The 18489-nt window shown below is 39.1% G+C and overlaps 2 protein-coding genes and 1 pseudogene across 2 annotated transcripts in view; 2 read left to right on the top strand and 1 right to left on the bottom strand.

Annotated features, from left to right (window-relative positions):
• The first annotated feature begins 7825 nt into the window (after positions 1-7825).
• Positions 7826-12954, top strand: SPINK14 (serine peptidase inhibitor Kazal type 14 (putative)). The gene is made up of 4 exons (XM_071207279.1): positions 7826-7946; positions 8819-8856; positions 11836-11972; positions 12909-12954. The coding sequence occupies exons 1-4, from the start codon at positions 7877-7879 to the stop codon at positions 12952-12954; spliced, it is 291 nt and encodes a 96-aa protein (XP_071063380.1). The 5' UTR covers positions 7826-7876.
• A 2690-nt stretch (positions 12955-15644) lies between these two features.
• Positions 15645-17191, bottom strand: LOC101429075 (FMR1-interacting protein NUFIP2 pseudogene; annotated as a pseudogene).
• Positions 17192-18249: 1058 nt separating this feature from the next.
• Positions 18250-18489, top strand: part of LOC101425686 (serine peptidase inhibitor Kazal type 6) — a 72171-nt gene continuing 71931 nt past the window's right edge. Inside the window, exon 1 of the mRNA XM_071218660.1 lies at positions 18250-18391. Within this exon, the coding sequence (XP_071074761.1) occupies positions 18250-18391 (142 nt within the window). The remainder of the gene's footprint in view (positions 18392-18489) is intronic.

Genomic DNA, 18489 nt, shown 5'->3' on the forward strand with positions numbered 1-18489 from the left:
ATCTTGTGGTGGGGGAAACCAATTCAACTATTTATCTGTGTGTGCAAATTGAGATTTTCTTGATTATGCAACGAAAACAAAATTGAGAAGTAAGTTGAAACCTGAAGCTGAATTTTACTACAAATATTCATCATAGATTGTAATTACAATTTTCTATTTAATCAAATGAGTCATAGTATTAAGGTTGTTTGATTTCATAGGAAGCATATAGTATAAATTCATAATTATACACACAACCCTCCCTTTCAGGATTTTTAAGAAAGGCAAACACATTGAATATAGATGTCTTAAGGTTAATATCTATTAAATACTTTTAAAGTAAAAAATAGTAAGCAAATTAAAGTTGGCAATTATATGTTGATAAAAATGATAATGACATGGTGTCATTAAATGAATAGAAATGTTGAACAGTTTTAGGAAAAATATTTTTAAAATTTATTTAGTCAGAAAGTTTATAGAGCTGATAAAAGTAAATTCACTTATTCAATTTATAGAAAAACAAATTATATAAATTTACTTAGTTATATATATAATAAAAACACAAATTATATAAACTCTAAAATTTACAGATAAAAATAAATTATATTTTAATTATACATCCTGAGCATATTCCATTATAGAAACACATTATTTAAAGTTTTCATGGAACAATTACAAAAAATCATTATCTGAGAAGAAAATCTCCAGAGAATGAAAAGCAAAATTTTCTAGGCCACATTAGTTAAATCTAAATCCAAACAAATATTGATTAGTAATGAAAGCATAAATACAAAATTAGACTATTAACATACTCAATAATTCTCTCTTCCAAACTTTTGAGCCTAAAGTTTGGGTTTTTACTTTTAAAAAATATCTATGTATTAAAATTATATTTTTCTAGCATGCACCCAAATATCTTCCTGCAAATATGTTTTTAAAATTTTATTTATAAAGAAGCTTTAGATTACAGTTTCAGATTACATAAATTATATTTTTCTAACATACTCAAATATCTTCCTCCAAATACGTTCTTTTTATTTTTTTAATTTATTTTTTAAGTTTTATTTTTAATTTATTTCTCTCCACCCCCGCCCCCGAGGTATCTGCTCTCTGTGTCCATTCGCTGTGTGTTCTTCTGTGACTGTTTCTACCCATATCAGCAGCACCAGGAATCTGTGTTTCTTTTGTTGTGTCAGTTCTCTGTGTGTGTGGCACCATTCCTGGGCAGGCTGCACTTTCTTTTGCGCTGGGCAACTCTCCTTACAGGGCTCACTCCTTGCACCTGGGGCTCCCCTACGCGGGGGACACCCCAGAATGGCACGGCACTCCTTGCGTGCATCAGCACTGCGCATGGGCCAGCTCCACATGGGTCAAGGAGGCCCCGGGTTTGAACCGTAGACCTCTTATGTGGTAGGCGGACGCCCTATTCATTGGGCCAAGCTGGCTTCCCCAAATAAGTTCTTTTTAAAATTTCTTGAATAGACACTCTAGAATAAATTTTTGACTCTATAATCAAGTTACAAAGCCTTTGTATATTTACTAAAAATTTCTCACTGATCAAATTGTATTAGCTTCATTTTACTTATATGACCACTGATATTCTGGTTAAGGACTGTTCTGAGCAGAGAAGGCACCAAAATTTTTTGACTGTACACATTTATTACAAAACCAAAACCAATTTTGAGTATACATCTCCAATATATGTTCCTATAAAAAAACCCCGAAAACATCAGAAGCCTTCTGCTGGGACAACTCAGGCTTTTCCTTCAAAACTGAGCAGGAGAACTGCACCAAATTGGAGTCGTGCCAGCAGGGACTGCCATGGCTGATCACACACTGAGGACATGCCTCCCACTGTGGTTGGGAGGCAGCCAAGGCGACCGGAGTGCTTACAGCTGAGTTAAGGCCACCCTGCCGAGTCCCAACCAGCTACAAGTTACCTGTGTCCTACCCCTACCTCATCACTGGGGTGCCCCACCACGACCATTCGAGAGTTTACAACATCCGTATTTGAAATGTCAGCCTGTTCCTAGCCAATTCCATGCCCCTCCTTGAAAGTTACCCAGTCTACAGAGTTAGGGTTTTAGAAGGCTTCTTCACCCACCTGGGCCTCTCTTTGCCAATCATTTGGGCTCCTTTGATATTCTATCCTCTGGAAATGAAGATACTCCATTTGTGGAGCAACTTTTACTTTGTAAAGTTAGACGGGATAGATCTTGTATGTGAGAGCCATGGTTTCATGGACAAAGAGGTCACAGAATATGAAATGCAGTGGTGCCATTTCTAAGATCAATGACAACTCAAAACACTCTTATGTTTCACAGGCTTCAATTTTTGGTAGGTGAGAAATGTCTTCACAAATGAGATTCATACCATTGTTTACCTAGTTCTTCACACTGTCACTTATATACATTAGAAAGGACTTTATTATGGAAAATGTCAAACATATACAAAAGCAGAGAAAGTAGAAAAATAAACCCTCATATACCCTTACCCAATATCCAACAATTAAGAACTCATGGCCCAAGATCTTTGAAGTAAAAGAAATACATGTCATCAGGGTAAAACTTATCCTTTAGGACAGGGGTCCTTACCTTTTTTTTAGTTTCAAGGACCCCTTTTGCAGTCAGGTGAAAACCATGAACCGCATCTCAGAATGGAGTGGCAGATAGTTTTAGGACACTCAACCTTGGAAGTCAGAGGAAATAAAGATAATAAGTTGACTTTTTTCAATTCAAGCTCATGGACCCCTTGAAATCTTTCCACAGACCGGTGGAAGAACCCTTGCTTTTGGGGCACTAGGCACTGATGTAATAACGGCATGTGATCTACTGCAATAGGGAGAAAGCCCTGAAAATAAGATGAGCAAGTGTCTCAAGGTGTTGGCAAAAAATACTTTTATAGAGAACAACAAACAAGCCTAGAAAGAACCGGGTGTAGGGTAGTGGGGTGAAAGCAGTATGATCAGATAATAGATAAGAGAATGTTTTACTCTGAAGCCAGCTATACTCCCAGAGAGGTGCTTAAGGAGGAACTGTGTGCTGCTTCAAGCTGAGGGTCTGGAGGAGGGGGAGAAGCTAAACCTAGATTTGATTAACAAGCATTTTGTTCTTATTGATCAGTGGGAACAAACAGTTCAGCTAAACATTCATGAAACCAAGTGTAGAAATTTGTACAGTCTCAGTCTGCTCTTGTCATAGGTAAGTAAGAGGACATCCATGAATCTTGTCAAATTGATACCACGCAAAAGTGGGTTCTTTTCTCCTAATGTGTCTTTAAATACCAAGACCCTAGACACTGGAATTTCAAAGAGAGAAAAGTTCATTTGGTTGTACAAGCAAAGGAGGTCCAACACCTTAGATGGCCCAAAATCTGTCTTCCTGATTTGCAGAAATTCTAATATTTTGTAACATCAAGGTACTAATGAATAATTGTTGTAGAGCTGGACACAGGTTCCTACATTAATAAACATTAAGGTTTGAACAAGCTGGGGGTGGATCACAAACCAGGGGGAATTACAAAGTTACTAACATTTTCAGAGATCAAGTTTCTGAGATAGGAAAGCACAGAGTAGAGGTCAGTGGCAAGTTTTTCCATATGGATGTTAAACAGAGGAGGGTGGAGGGTTTAACATCCCAATAGTAACCATACACAAGAGTGACCTAAATCTAGAATTACCATTGCAATACAGAAGGGTGAGGTTAAATCTAGAGTGAGCTAGTTAGACAGAGGGGTGGGACCATTCTAGGCTGCTTCAGTAATTTCAGGTATTAATCTTAGCTATTTTATAATATAAAGGCATCTATATAATGATTTAGCAATCATAATTATTAATTCCTAACCCTTGGTTACAAAAGTCATATGAGGAAGGGTGGTTCTTTTCAGTAAGCCATTTTCCTGAACACAAAGGATAGAAGGATTTCTTAACAATTGTTTCCCAGCATCACAGGGCTCAGATAAAGTTCAACATTGTCAGAAGTAAACATGTAATTCCTCTTACCTTAGGATATTTGCATCACTCTTATCTAAATAATATGTTGGATTTGTGAAATTTTGTGTTTGATATTTTTCCCAATGCTCACATGAATGAGAAACACGGAGGCCATGGTAACACTCGGGTGTCATAAAACTCAGAACATTCAAATATTTGAAGTCACTTACTAAAATAGGCCTTCCGTGAGTAGGCATTGGTTCAATTTCCCAGTACCATGGTGTAAGCTCTGAAGGGTATGGAAGATGTTAATCTTTCACTGCTGTATTTCCAGTACCTTATATAGTTCCTGATAGCTCAGAATCCCAGACTGTAAAAGCCCTGTGGGAACTCACCTAATGGGTGGTGCTATACTTTTAACAAAATCTGCAACAAAAGCAAAGTTGAAAAGAATGTAAATTATTCTTTCTCGGATGGGAAGCAATTTTATATTCATTATTATCTTTGTATATTCATGCAAAGAAATGACATCTTGGCTCTGAGCCTACATGGCCCATGTGATGGTTAGGTTCATATGTCAAGTTGATCAGGTTATGGTGCCCAGTTGTTAAGCAAGCACTGGATTGATTGTTACTGTGAGGACATTTCACGGACTGAAATCACCATCAAGTTGATTGCGTCTATGACTGATTATGTCTACAATCAACTGGGGAGACTGCCTTCAACAATGAGAGATGTCTCATTCAATCAGTTGAAGGCTTTAAATGAAGAAATGATGATTTCAGCATCAGAAAAGAGAATTTCCATCTCTACTTCAGCCAGCTAGCTTATCCTGCAGAAATCATCAAAAACAAAAACCGTCATCAGAGTCCCCATCTTGCAGCCTGCCCTATGGAATTTGGACTTGTGCATCCCACAGTTATGTGAGACAATTTTTACAAAATCTCATAACATTTACAGATATCTCCTGTCAGTTCTCTTTCCCTAGCGGGACCTGACTAATACAGCCTATATCAGTAGCACTGGCTAAGAAACGTCCACAATAAAATATGATTTATTGGTGATTAAACTAGGTCAGGCAGTTTTCCAAGCTCTTGAAATGTTAACTCAATTAAAATCTTCTCAAAACTCCTTAATGAAAGTATGTTTTCTCCATAGTGTAAACGGTAAAATTTGATCCAAAGAGAAGAAATTAATTTCTAAGTTGACGATATCTTCTCTTTCTGTGTCCAAAATCCTTCCTAAACCCTTGTGTGTCTTTACCTCTTTGCATTAGGGGACACATGATTTGGGAAGGTGATAGGCCATTTTCAAATTGCTGCATTTTAGAACACAAGTACAGTGCCCACAGAATGGATGAAAATCACCTCTTATGTTCCAGGTGACTGAGATCCTTTCTGGAAGTTTCTGGAAAATCAAAAGCATTTCATGCAGAAGTAGCAAAATTACATCCTTAATAAATATGAAAACATGGAGTTGAAACATCTTTGAGTTTGGTCCTAAGTGGAGAAGTAGACATTTTATTATTTCAAACTGTCTTGAGATAATACACTAGGGGAAAACATAAATATATAGCCTTTATTGAAGTATTCATTTTCGTTAATGTCAAATATAAGGTCAAGCTCCAAATGGAAAAAAAAAATAGAAATTGAAGACTCACTTCCAAAAGGTGACCCCTATATCTGAAAAGAGCACCTCCATCCTCAAATTTCCTCCTCTATTCTCTCTTCACACACCACCAAGAAGGCATTTATCCCTGAGCAGCTTACATGGAATAGGTAATTCAGATCCTAAGGGTTATCTGAAAAGCAGGATTTCTCTGATAATTTCATTTTTATAAATGCCTATAAATAATCAAATTATCACTACTATATCTCATAATATTGCTACTGGGATAAGGCTGAATCCACTGCAAAAGGCATCTAAGGGCCTCCTCTGTCACTGCAACCTCCTATTCCAACCTTCACTTCCTCCACTTTCCCACACATTCTATCCTTGGCTAAAGATACAAATTACTGTTGTGGAACATACTGTAATCTTTCTGCTGTTGCTATTCCTACTCTGCTATGTTTCCTCATGCCATTGATTGTCTTTGGATTGCCTGCCAAGTGCTGCCCTGTCCAAAGATCCAACCCCATCCTTCAAGTCTTCTAGGCAGTTCTGTGCAGTCTTCCTCAACACCCCCTGCTAAGGTTTAACCTGGACTCAACCTGAATCATGGGCCTCCCAGGGCCTGCTCTGTCCAGGACACAATGCTTCAGTGCCTTCCCTCTCCTGTGCAACCACTCTATCTGGTCCAAAGGCCCTAACACACATTCCTCAAAGGAGAGGCAACAGCCGCAAAAGATTACAGCATATTTCTCTTCTCTTCTATTTCTCTTCATATGAGATGGGTCAACTGGAGTAAGTAGGAGGGAGAGTGGGTATAAAACATTGTTCTTGAGACCTCCAGCTGCAGAAGACTCATCCACTCTTATTGTTCCTTTGCTAGAAGAATCTAAGGAAGATAGCAGGATGAGGTGGAGTTTAGGCTAGCAGAAACCTGGTGTTCCAGAATGTCTCTGGAATAGGTAGAGAAGGCAGCTCTAAAGATTGTCCTAAGAATCTCTAGCCCTCAGGAGTGGTGGACACTGGAGACTTTTCAATGTTTCAGATAACAAGCCACACCATAGAATATAAGAAAAGAGTTTATATATTACCTATTAACATATATGATAAGGTGGGGATAAAGACCTGGAGGGCATAGGGAGGTTCAGTTCACTTTTTTAGGATTAAGAAGGCAGGAAGTGGGAAGTGGACTTGGCCCAATGGATAGGGCATCCACCTACCACATGGGAGGTCCACAGTTCAAACCCTGGGCCTCCTTGACCCATGTGGAACTGGCCCATGCGCAATGCTGATGCGTGCAAGAAGTGCCCTGCCACGCAGGGGTGTCCCCACATAGGGGAGCCCCACACTCAAGGAGTGTGCCCTGTAAGGAGAGCCGCCCAGAGTGAAAGAAAGTGCAGCCCGCCCAAGAATGGCGCCACACACACGGAGAGCTGACACAAGATGATGCAACGAAAAGAAACGCAGATTCCCAGTGCCGCTGATAAGGATAGAAGCGGTCACAGAAGAACACACAGCGAATGGATACAGAGAGCAGACAACCAGGGGCCAGGGGAGGAAGGGAGAGAAATTAAGAAAAAAAAAAGGTGGGAAGTGTCAAATGTGGTCCTTGGTCAGACCCTGAAACCTGCAGGTACAGTTTGGACTCTGAAATGTTGCAACAAGGGAATGTAATCCAGAAAGATTTTCTCACTGGTTTCTCCCTTTCTGTGTCTGAGTTAAAGTAGCTTTGTAACTCCCATTAGATGATACAGAATTTTTTTTCAGTATGCACTGTCTCAGAATGTCCTAAGAGACTCTAGCATTCAAAGTCAAAAGATTCTCTTTACAGCTGAGACTGCTTGAAATATTAGAGAAAGTTTTCCTCATCTCAAGAGGTAGTTATCTACTTATCAGTCAATAAAGACTTGCTTCTTCTACTAAAATCCTCTTGTTGTCTGTAGCCGCATATTTTCTTTGTATGCTCTCAAATTAATTGGGGTAAACATTTAGGTAAGGAGTGACCTTTTCAAGACATCTAAAATAACTTTACAGTAAAATAGTAACATTACGCCCAACAGAGTAATCTCTGATATACTTAAGTCTTCTTATTTGTAAGAGAGACCTGTCACCTAGCTCTATACTTTTATTTGTGACTTACCAAGTTTTGACTTTTCTTAAATTTTTTTTTTGATGGAAAGGGTAGACTAGGTCTTCCAAGTACAGCATGCAGAGGATGCAATGGGTAGACTGGGTTGGGTATTAATTTCAGAAGTAGTCTTAGTATCCTGATTTTCTCTGCTTCAATTGATTGTTTTTGAGGGCAACACCCTGAGAGAATACCTCAGAGCATCATTCTAAGGACACACCAGGTGGAAAATGGCCAGCTTCTTCCCAGTGCTCTGCTCTCTTTTGTTCTTCGTCCTGATACATTCTGTGTTACCTTCTGGTAAGTAATTTAGCTGATCCTAGCTGGCATGCAATGTTGGTTCATAGACTCTGACATTGTAATCTGAAAGGTAATGTTTGGAAGTTCTTTTTTCATTTCTTTGAGTGGATCATTTTGCCATATCTCTGTATTCATATCTATATGTGGATAGAGATACAGTAGGGTGTGATCCAAAAAGCCCTGGAGTAGTGGGAAGGGGCCTTAATCTCCCCTATTATATGCAGATTATGAGACCTAACTCATGGTAGCAGGGTAAGGATATCTGGTAATTCATTGAGATAATAGAGGAAAGTGACTGGTGATATACCTATACCAAAACTGAACTTGATAATGCAGAACTTCTGAAAATGCTTTGCATATGTTTGAGAGGATCATTATCCTTTTAGTCCTCTTTTTAAAAAGTCATGTGTGGAGTTATAAAAAGACCTAGTCTCAAGAACTGGAAATGGTTTTTCACATGAATTCTTGGATATTATATAACAAGTACCTTTTCCCTAGCTATAAAACACAGGGACTGGACTGAAAGATCACTTCAAAGTTCTCACATTTCCTGATTTCTTTCATACAGTGGCTACCAGCTCTGAATCCTCGAAAGCCCAGGCTAATCAGTGTTACTCAACTGTTTGAAATTATTTGTTAGACTGGACTGGCAACATTTATGATACATCCAGATAGTCCTTCGCTGTGTCTATCAGGAGTAGCAGAGTTGTTCCACCTTTCTGAAAAAAATGAATAAATGCACATATAACTGAAATACTGTTTTCAACTGTTGCAAACTTTCTTGGCAATAAATTCTGTTTTACTAATAGATTAAACTATAGCTCTGGAGGGATTAGATATTGTAACTATTTTCATTCATGCTCTCATTTCAGAACCTCGACATTGGTGGCCACCACATGGAACTATTAAGGTAATCTCCAACCAGATTTCCTTGGAACAAATTTCCAATCTGATTTCTTTGGTGTTGCTATTTGTAGAACCTCAGTGCAAGAGGGTCACCTGTGGCATTCTTAAGGGCCCACTGACATGAGTGTGGCTGGCAAATTTCAGTTACAAATGCCCAGAGGAGAGTGATCCAAACTGGGAACTAAGTTGAGATCTAGTCATATTTATACCTGAACGTCTTCCTCAGTGCTTGATTCATGTTTATGAGGTCTTAAGAGCCCACACACACTTGAATATCACATGGTTGCTGCTGCCAAAGACCTCACAGGGACTGGCTGGAGGGAGTGTCCCTAAATCCCTTGATATCTGCAAAGAATGCCTATGCAAGCTGTGAATAAGAAAAGCAACCTCTGGTGTATGGATTGAGGAAAATGTGCAAGAATAGGAAATCTCTGAAAGGGGTTTAGAATTATGTTTACAACTTGTATAAGGGAAAAATAAATGAACACTTTGTTTCATTTTTGCCTTCCTCTCTAGACATTGACAATATTGTGAGGTCAATAAATCCTTGACAAATGAGGAAACAGATGAATGAGAGACTATTATTTTTTTATTCTGATGTAGTTTTTCATCACTGTTTTATTTCACTTTAGGAGAATTTGCACTTTAAACTTATGATTCATTAGTAAATTAGGGTTTAATTTTTCTTGAAAGAAAGCTAATCAGAAGTTGAATGGTGAAGAAAATATTTTGATGGTGGATGTACCACCTGTGAACTCATGGATCAGAATATAGACTCACCTGGAGTAAAAGAATCTGCAAAATTTGCCTGGGATTTATTTTCCAGTCTCATAGAGTGTTGTCCTATAATCTTCTTTTCACCAGCAGATTGCCTGTGGGAGGAGTACTGCCCTAGCCCACCAAATCCATAAACCCTTCACCATTCTTACTTAATTTAAGAAATTGCTATTAATTGCTGTTTAAGTGTGCTAAAAGCTTTTAGGAGCAATATACCAAAAAAAATGGGCTGGCTTCCACAATGGGGATTTATTAGGTTAAAAGCTTACAATTCTGAGGCTGTGAAAATGTCCAAATCAAGGCATCACCAGAGATGCTGTCTCACTGAAGGATGGTAGCTGGTGAGCCTGGAATCCTGCCATATGGCAATGCACAATGGTGGCTCTGCCTGTCTTCTCCTCCAGCTCACTTTCTCTCTGAGCTTAGCTCTGTGTGATCAGGCACATGACAGGTCCACTTGTCTCTCCTTTCTTCTCCAGGCCTCATTGCTTTAGCTTCTTTTGGGCTGCTCTGGTTGTGCCTTCTCTCTCAAGTTCCTCTCTGAGCACCTGGGTTCTTTCTCTCCATCTCTGCATCTTTTTCTCTGTGTCCATGGCATTTAGTCCTCTGTTTATAAAGGACTCCAGTAAGAGGACTAAGATCCATCCTGGGACATACCCTACTGAAGTGTTCTATCAAAAGGGCCCTTAACCAAATCTAGTCTAAGGTCCATCTACAATGGGTTTATAGGCACAGGAATGGATTAGCCACAAAGACATGATCTTTTGGGATCCATTCAGCTTTAAAGTTTCTCAATTGCCTGTTCTATGCCCTGGATAGACAATATAAGGAACACTGATACATTTCCTTCTCTTATAAAGCTTACAAATGGCCAGAAAAAAAAGTAAGGAAACTACTGTGATGTGTGGTAAATTCTATGAGTAAAAGAAAGAGGATGCTAAAACAGAGAATGTCTATTGAGGGAAGAATATTAGTCTAAACAATGTGATAGGCGTCGAAGCTGAAAATTGAAGGGTTAAGAGGAACCACCCGGTGGAGAGGACTTCACCTAGTTAAGTCACGGACTGAAGACTTGTATAACTAGAGCACAGAGAGGAAGCAGAAATGGCAGGTGCTATACCTATAGTACTAGGTAGTCTCTGCCCCCCACACATATATATACACATATACACATATATACACATACATATATACATATACTATACATATGTGTATATGTATAGTATAAAGAGATTTACTTAAAGGGATTGTCTCGTGTAATTATGGGGACCGACAGGTCGAAATTCCATAGGACAGGCTAGAAACTGGAAATTCCAATAAATCTTAAATCTGAATTTTTTAGTGGAAGTCAAGAGGTTGGAAATTCCGGTAAGAGTTGAAGTTGAAATCTTGAGTTCAAAATCCATATGGGAGGCCAGAAGCCTGGAAATTCAGCAAGAGGTTGAAGGTGTAGCTTAGAAACAGAATTTCTTCTTTTCTCTGGAACCTTCAGTCTTTGCTTTCAGACTTCCAACTGATTGGAAGAGGTCCACCCATATTATAATGTATTTATTATCTTCTTAAATTAAAGTCAACTGATTGTAGTTGCTAATCCCATATATAAAATACCTCCACAGCAACACCTAGGCCAATGCTTGACCAAACACTAGATATCATAACCTAGTCAAGGTGATATCACACCTATTAAATGAAGGAGTTTCGTTCTAAATGATCTCACATTTTACAACCTCAAGATTGGAAATGGCTTGGGGATTTTGAGAGTGGATAATATGTGAAAAATATTTTAAAACAAGGTTTATGGGTTTCAGTAAAGTATATTGTCCATGTATTGGACTTCAGTGTCCTTAGCAGAGTTGGCAAAAATCTCTCTAAGAATTTTCCCAGGTATAAAAATCTGGGAATAAAGGAAGAGAGGGAAGCTAAATTTGTCAGATAAATTATCTATTTTTCCACTGTTCCTTTCCTCACTTATAAGAGAGCAGGCCTCTTTTCTCTGATACAGAGGAAATCCTGACAAGGTCATCATATTGTTATCAGATGGGTACACATACATTCTGGTCCCAGTGCTATGTGGAGGCAGGAGCTGTGAGAGCTTTCATGAGACAAAGACATGGACCATGTTTAGATTTTCCTAGTAAAGTGCAAAGGTGACCTATCTGACTGTGAGGCTGATTCTAATTGTATCAATCCTTCAACTCAATTTCAGGTGAAATGTCCATATAAGAAAGTAGACTTGAGTTGGTATAGTGGAACAGTGAATCCCTGTCCAGGTTTAATTCAGCCCATCTGTGGAACCAATTCTCTGACCTATGAAAACCCCTGCATCTTGTGTATTGAAAGCTTGTAAGTACTACTTGGGAAAAAGAAGAGAACTATGGACATCCTTGGTCCACAGCAATTGCTATCTACTCCTCCCCACTAATATCAGCCCTGAAGCACAGAATTTGCTCAAGTTTACCTAGAAAATAATCAGTGTCCTCAGAAGAGCATGTGGTTAATAGAAAACTCACTGCAGTAGAAAACAGACTCATGGTACTGAGTGGTATTCATTAAACCCTTTCTTCTTTTTAAGCCTTCAGCATTCCCATATGCTAATAGATTGGTTTCTACTTGAAGTCCTTACATAAACCTTTGAGTCCTGAAATTCTTTGATTTTTATGCACATTGTGGAATTTCATTTTCTCAGATATCTTCAACCCCTCATGAATCTGAAATTCTGAGCTAGGATAAGATGATTGTAATGTTCGTGCCCTTCAGCTAAGAGCTAGTGTTTAGAATTTTGGATTTAAAAGAGAGACCTCAGTGATTAGACAATGAGATCTCACAAAACCATAACTTCATGTCTGATCTCTGTATGAGTCAGTGCAGTTTACGGGGAAAAAATACTCCCCATGGTTTCAGACTGGAGACTTCAGGCAAGCAAACATTGTGATTTTGCTCAAGTCACAACGATAGGAAATGTGTAAATCCCAGGTCATCCCCAATAATGAGTACATTAGCCAAAATATTGCAGTATGGACAGGATAAAATGATCATCAATATGCTTTGCCACATATTTCACAAACTCAGGTCTGATTCAATAGCTCATTATCAATGTGATTGTAGCATATATCATGATGTCTTCATTGGCAGCTTAGAAACATGGAAAGAAAATATATACTCTGATTTTTAGCTTCCTCAAATATAAAATAAGGCCATTAGAAGAGATTCTTTTTAAGCATCTTTGTAGCTCTAATACTCTACTATTTAATGACAAATTTATTCTGACTCTTCCCTTAGGAAATCTCAGGGAAGAATTAGGTTTCAACATGATGGAATATGCTAGCTGAGTGAAATTGGATGCAGAAGAAGGATACCTTTCTTTTCTCCATCACCACAATCCTCCTTTTGTACCTTATCTTTCCTTCATTCCTCTGTGTGATTTTGGTGAGAGAGAACAACACCTGCTGAGCTGGTAGCAGTGGATAGCTGAAGAAAAACACTTACTTCTTCAGATACCTTCCCTCACTGAATCACTGCCTTCCAAAGTCTCCCTAATAAATAAACCTTTCTGAGAGTCTGTTTTGACTTGGGTCTCAGATCAGTATCTCATGTCTCAGATACAGAAAAATTGAACATTTTCTCCTATGGTAAAAGATAAACACTGTGATTAATCAGTTCTCTAACAATGTGAACAATGGAGTATGGAATAAGGGCAATATGTTGTCATCCAAGGAACATGAAAAAAATTTCTTCCATAATCCTTTGCCATGTTTTAAACTATCTAATAAGGGACATGGAGCATTGTGCTGTGCCTGGTTGTTTTTTTCCTGCAAACTCCTCATTCAGCAACCTCACTTTTATACCCAGCCTTGAGGCAAAAGGCATTTACACATGTCTATTTTAGATCAACAGGGCTTAGCATCTCACTAGTGTCATTATTCTCTATAGAAAGAGGCCTCCTTGGATGGTATCCATGAATATCTCATTGGTCGGTTGTCTTTTTCTTAAATTCTTTTGACACATTTTAACTTCTGAAACATATGGGGTCATGTTTTTCTTTGGATTAGAGTTCCTCTGAGTTTTGTTTCTCATCCCTGAGAAGAGACTAGTATACTCTCTCCTGGTCAGGGAATGAGTGTCTCCTCAGACTTTCCATGCCATGTAAGGCTGTGGTCAGAGCATTTATATGTTCTGGTAGATCTTTGTTCTTAAACACCAGAGTCTTCGCTTAGGTGGTGAACACACGCTCCAAGAAAAGGAAACAATGACTTTTGTGTCTATCACCTTTAGGATGTGAAGAGAAATTGTTCTAGGATAAGGAAAAGACAATCATTATCTGTATTTATTTTTAAAAAATTTAATTTTTAAATTAAAATTTTTTTAAAATTTTAAATTAAATTGTCTTTTTTTAAGGTACAATGATCTAAAAAAATGCTACGTTAAAAATATAAAAGGTTTCCACATACCCCACATCCCAACCGCCCACTCCTCCCACATCAACCTCTCTCATCATTGTGGGACATTCATTGCATTTGGTGAATACATTTTGGAGCACTGCTGCACTGTGTGGATTATAGTTTACATTGTAGTTTACACTCCCTCCTAGTTCATTCAGTGAGTTAGGGTAGGATATATAATGTCCTGCATCTGTCCCTGCAATATGATTTAGGGCAACCCCAAGTCCCCAAAATGCCCCCACATCTCATCTCTTCTTCCCTCTTCTTGCCTTCAGCAACTACCATGGCCCCTTTCTCTAGATCAATGCTACAGTTTCTTCCATTACTAGTTATAATAGTTCTATAGTAGAATACTAGTAAGTTCACTCTAATCCATATTTTATTCCTCCAACCTGTGGACCCTGGCTTGGTGATGTCCACTCCAGCTCTTTATCGAGAGAGGGCTTGGATCCCACATGGTTGATGGATATGATTCTTCTGCTTGGACTTGTAGGCACTCTCGGTTCCCAAGTGTGGTGGTTGACCATCTTCCCCTCCCTGTTAGCCAACACAAACTAGAAAATGCAACATACCACATACTGCACTTCAGTTTGTTCAGTGCTTTAAAACTCAAGGATACCTCTGCTTTCAATTGTACATGGGCCTGAAGCATCCTAATTTTTGGCAGGCAGGCAGAAGATTGAACAAAAATCAAGATAGGAACAAGGCAGAATAAATGCAGGGCATATGTGTAATATGTTAAACATTTGAAAATTACAATAGCAGTAAAAGTAATACAGTTTACAGGTGAAATCAAACTATCTAGATGTTGCCTACCACAAGTTTCTGAACCCGAACTGATAAAATAAATTGCTATATATATTGTGTTATAAAAAGTTTTTATAACACATTGGCAATCCATGCTTATACTTTTAAAATCTAAGCAGGGCAGAAGAAATCCAGACTACAAAGATAATTTTATTTATAACCATGTTGAATCCAACAGCTTCATTCACGAACTACTAGTTAAAAGCCTCAACCCACAAAACAAGAAAACCCAACAAATGCTATGGTCTCTCAAAACTGAACACTTCTTAAGCAAGGGGGTGGACCAAAAGTAGTTAGTTTCTCACAGGGTTCAAAGTAAAACCAAAGGATCAAGGGAGGAGTGGGGAAAATACTGAATCATTCTGAGTTCTCCATGCTTAATTTATCACCATAGTCACAGAACAAGATACAGTGATTTTTAAGTGGATTTGTCTTTCTAATGGGTCATCTGTTGCCCAAATGGATGATAGCAGGCACTTGTAAGAACCACAGTTGTTAAGTCTGTATTCACTAATAACTTGCATTCACTCCTAAAACAAAAACTAACAAAAGGGGAAAGAACCACAAACTATTCAGTACCAGAGATTAAATAACCTTGTATAGTCTCTTGAAATAAATTTTGATTCCTTAAGAAGTTAATTAATTTCAGTTGCCATTTATATTATTATATGATTCTACTTATGGTTCCTCTGCAACATTGCAGATTTAGGAGTATAAAAACCTTGTGTCCCCCATGAATGGTGGCTCTATTGCTGCAGAAAGTTACAAATCAGCAGGCTGATCCTACAACTTCATTGATATTTGGATTCTGATTCTGGAAGATATCCCCCAAGTTTTGTTGATCTGTTTGAGGGGGCAGATCCACCCATGGTGCATTCAACAGCACAGTTTGCATATTTGAAGGGTAGATAAAAAGGCTAGAATTAATCTATTCAGCAGCTCCTGAAGTTAAACTCATGTCATGGAGAACTGAGTCAGTCCCAGAAGAGATGGATGTTAGAATATTAGCAGTGGCTCACCCCCTGGAAGAATACCCACTTTCATCAGTCTCCATTAAAACAGATCCATTAGAAGAATTGGCAGAAGTAACAGATTTCAGTGCAGACATAGGGATCTGAAATAACCAACTTGAAGACTGGGTCTGAGTTTCCCTGGTAGATGACTAAGAGGATGAAGATGAAGATAGAGACAGCAAAGAATTCTGTACAGTTTTCTTGAGGTTTTCCTTAACTTTGCTTTGCTTGCATAACTTATTTTAGGAACTATTTGAGCACTGTTATTGTCCACTGGAAAAACTGGGGGTGGTTTAAGTGGGTCCGTGAGTCCTCTTTGGAGGCAACAGCTGCAGCATGCTTTCCTTTGGGCAGATCATCAGACATTTTGCTGCTCTTTAATATCGGAGCTCTTCTGATATTAAATTGGTTTTATATCGGAGCTCTTCTGCAGCACATCACCTACAGTGGATTTTCCTTGACTTGTTCTTCAAAGCCCAGTTTCATATTTCCAAGTGGGCTTAGAACCATTCGTTCAAATTCCCTTTTGTTCACTATAGCTAAGTTTGAAAGTTTCAAGTCCGTTTTAAGGTTGGGACACTGGTCTCTTGTTGCATTTTTTTGTCCTGCACTAAATTAAGGTTTTCACAACCCTTGGCACTATTGCGCCTGTCCGTTTTTTTAGGAGTGGTATATCTGCACTCAGATCCATTACCATCATTTTCCGCCCCTTTGCCCATATAACCATTAGTAATATAGCCAGAATTATCTGTCACAACACCATTTGGAGTTGCTACATCCGTCTTGCCTACAGATTCGTTCTCTCCATGTTCATTTTTATAAGACTTCCCATTCATTTTGTCTATACGGTTTTTCTGAATGAAATTCTTGGTTTTCATCCCTGCTCTCCCAAAGTTGCTGGCACTCACAGTCAGCTTCAGCTTAGTGTCTCCAATTTGCTGATTGCCATTGAGGACCCTGGAAATAGGGTACTAGCTTTATCAGAACCCAGGCTCTTTAAAGATATTTCTCTTTCTCCAGCTTTACCATTTAGTTCATCATAGCCTGTTTTCTTGTTTGGCATTTCCTTGTGCCACTGGAGGGTGTGTTTCTACTCATGTTTCAGTGGCATTGGCTGGGCATTGGGGCTGTGCTCGGCTCCATGCTGCAGGTGCTGGTGAGGCTGCTGGTGACGATGGTGGTGGTGGAGGTTGTTGAAATAATAATGATGTTGATGGTGTGGCTCCTGCAGCTGCTGCTGCTATGACTGATGCTGCAGATGGTGGCGGTGGTGATGGTGTTGAGGCTGTGGTTTGCCGGGCATTGCCTCTGATGAAAGCAGCTGGTTCTTCCTGGCTGAGATTGCAGGCTGCTGCACTGTCAGGACCTGAGACAGCTTCTTGAGGCTAACTCAGTGTCTCTCTCAGATATTTTAATTTTCATCTCTACAAGTTTGTTTTGGGTCTTTCTTATGTTTTCCCTGTCTAACTGAACATCTGGAATACAGTTATAATAACTGGCTTAATTTATTTGTTTGCTAATTCTAACAGCTCTGTCAGAGCTTAGTTAATCTGTGTTTTAGTCAGGAAAATTATGCCAAAGGAGTATATTGGAAATAAATACGCTTTTACATGGGGATTTATTAGGTCAAAAACTTACAATTCCAAGACTGTGAAAGTGGCCAAGTCTATGTATCATCCGAGATGCTTTCTCACTGAACTGCAGCTGTGAGTGTTGAGACACAATGGCAGGGCACAATGGCAGTGTGTCCTCCAGGCTACAGATGTGGGCAATCAGGCACATGGCAGCATCCACTCGTCTCCCCTCTCTTGCAGGCCTTGTTACTAGTTCTGTTTTGGGCTGCTCTGTCTGTAGCTTATCTCTCTCCCAGGTTCATTGGTTTCAACCTTCGGAGGCTTCTCTCTGTCTCTGTCACTTTTTTCCCTGTGTCTATGATTTTTTTGTTCCTCCATTTACAAAGGATGACAGTAAGAGGATTAAGACCCACCCTGAGTCATGACCAACTGAAGTGATCTAATCCAAAGGTCTCTTACTGAATCTAATCAAAAGCTCCCCTCTACAATAGGTTTATACACACAGGAATGGATTAACTTTAAGAACAGGATTTTCTGGGGTCCACCCAGCTTCAAACTGTCACAGTTTGGATTGGTTTGTTTTTCTCATCTTTATGAATTGTATATTCAGATGTCAAATATTATGAAATTTATCTTGTTGGGAAGTGTGAAGGTTAGGCTAATGTGACCCACCAAATCATAAAGTTGGGTGTGCACAGCAGCACTCCATAATAAAGTGGGAGTAGTATATATGAGACAGGGCTTAAATGGGTCCTGAAGGCCCAGGTTACATGTGGAAGTAGCCCAGATGCCCATGGTCACCACTCCAGTCATGAAAACTTCTCTTTCTCAACCCACAGCTTTGATCTCCTGGGGAGTACCCTGCAATCAGTTGACTGAGGAAGAGAAAACTCAGTCCTGGCTTACAGATGGTTCTGCACAATATGCAGGTACCACCTGAAAGTGGACAGCTGTAACACTACAGCCCTTTTCTGGGACATCCCTGAAAGTCAGTGGTGAGAGCAAATCCTCCCAGTGGGCAGACGTT

The sequence above is a fragment of the Dasypus novemcinctus genome, chromosome 2 (genome assembly GCF_030445035.2).
Source record: "Dasypus novemcinctus isolate mDasNov1 chromosome 2, mDasNov1.1.hap2, whole genome shotgun sequence".
NCBI lineage: Eukaryota > Metazoa > Chordata > Mammalia > Cingulata > Dasypodidae > Dasypus > Dasypus novemcinctus.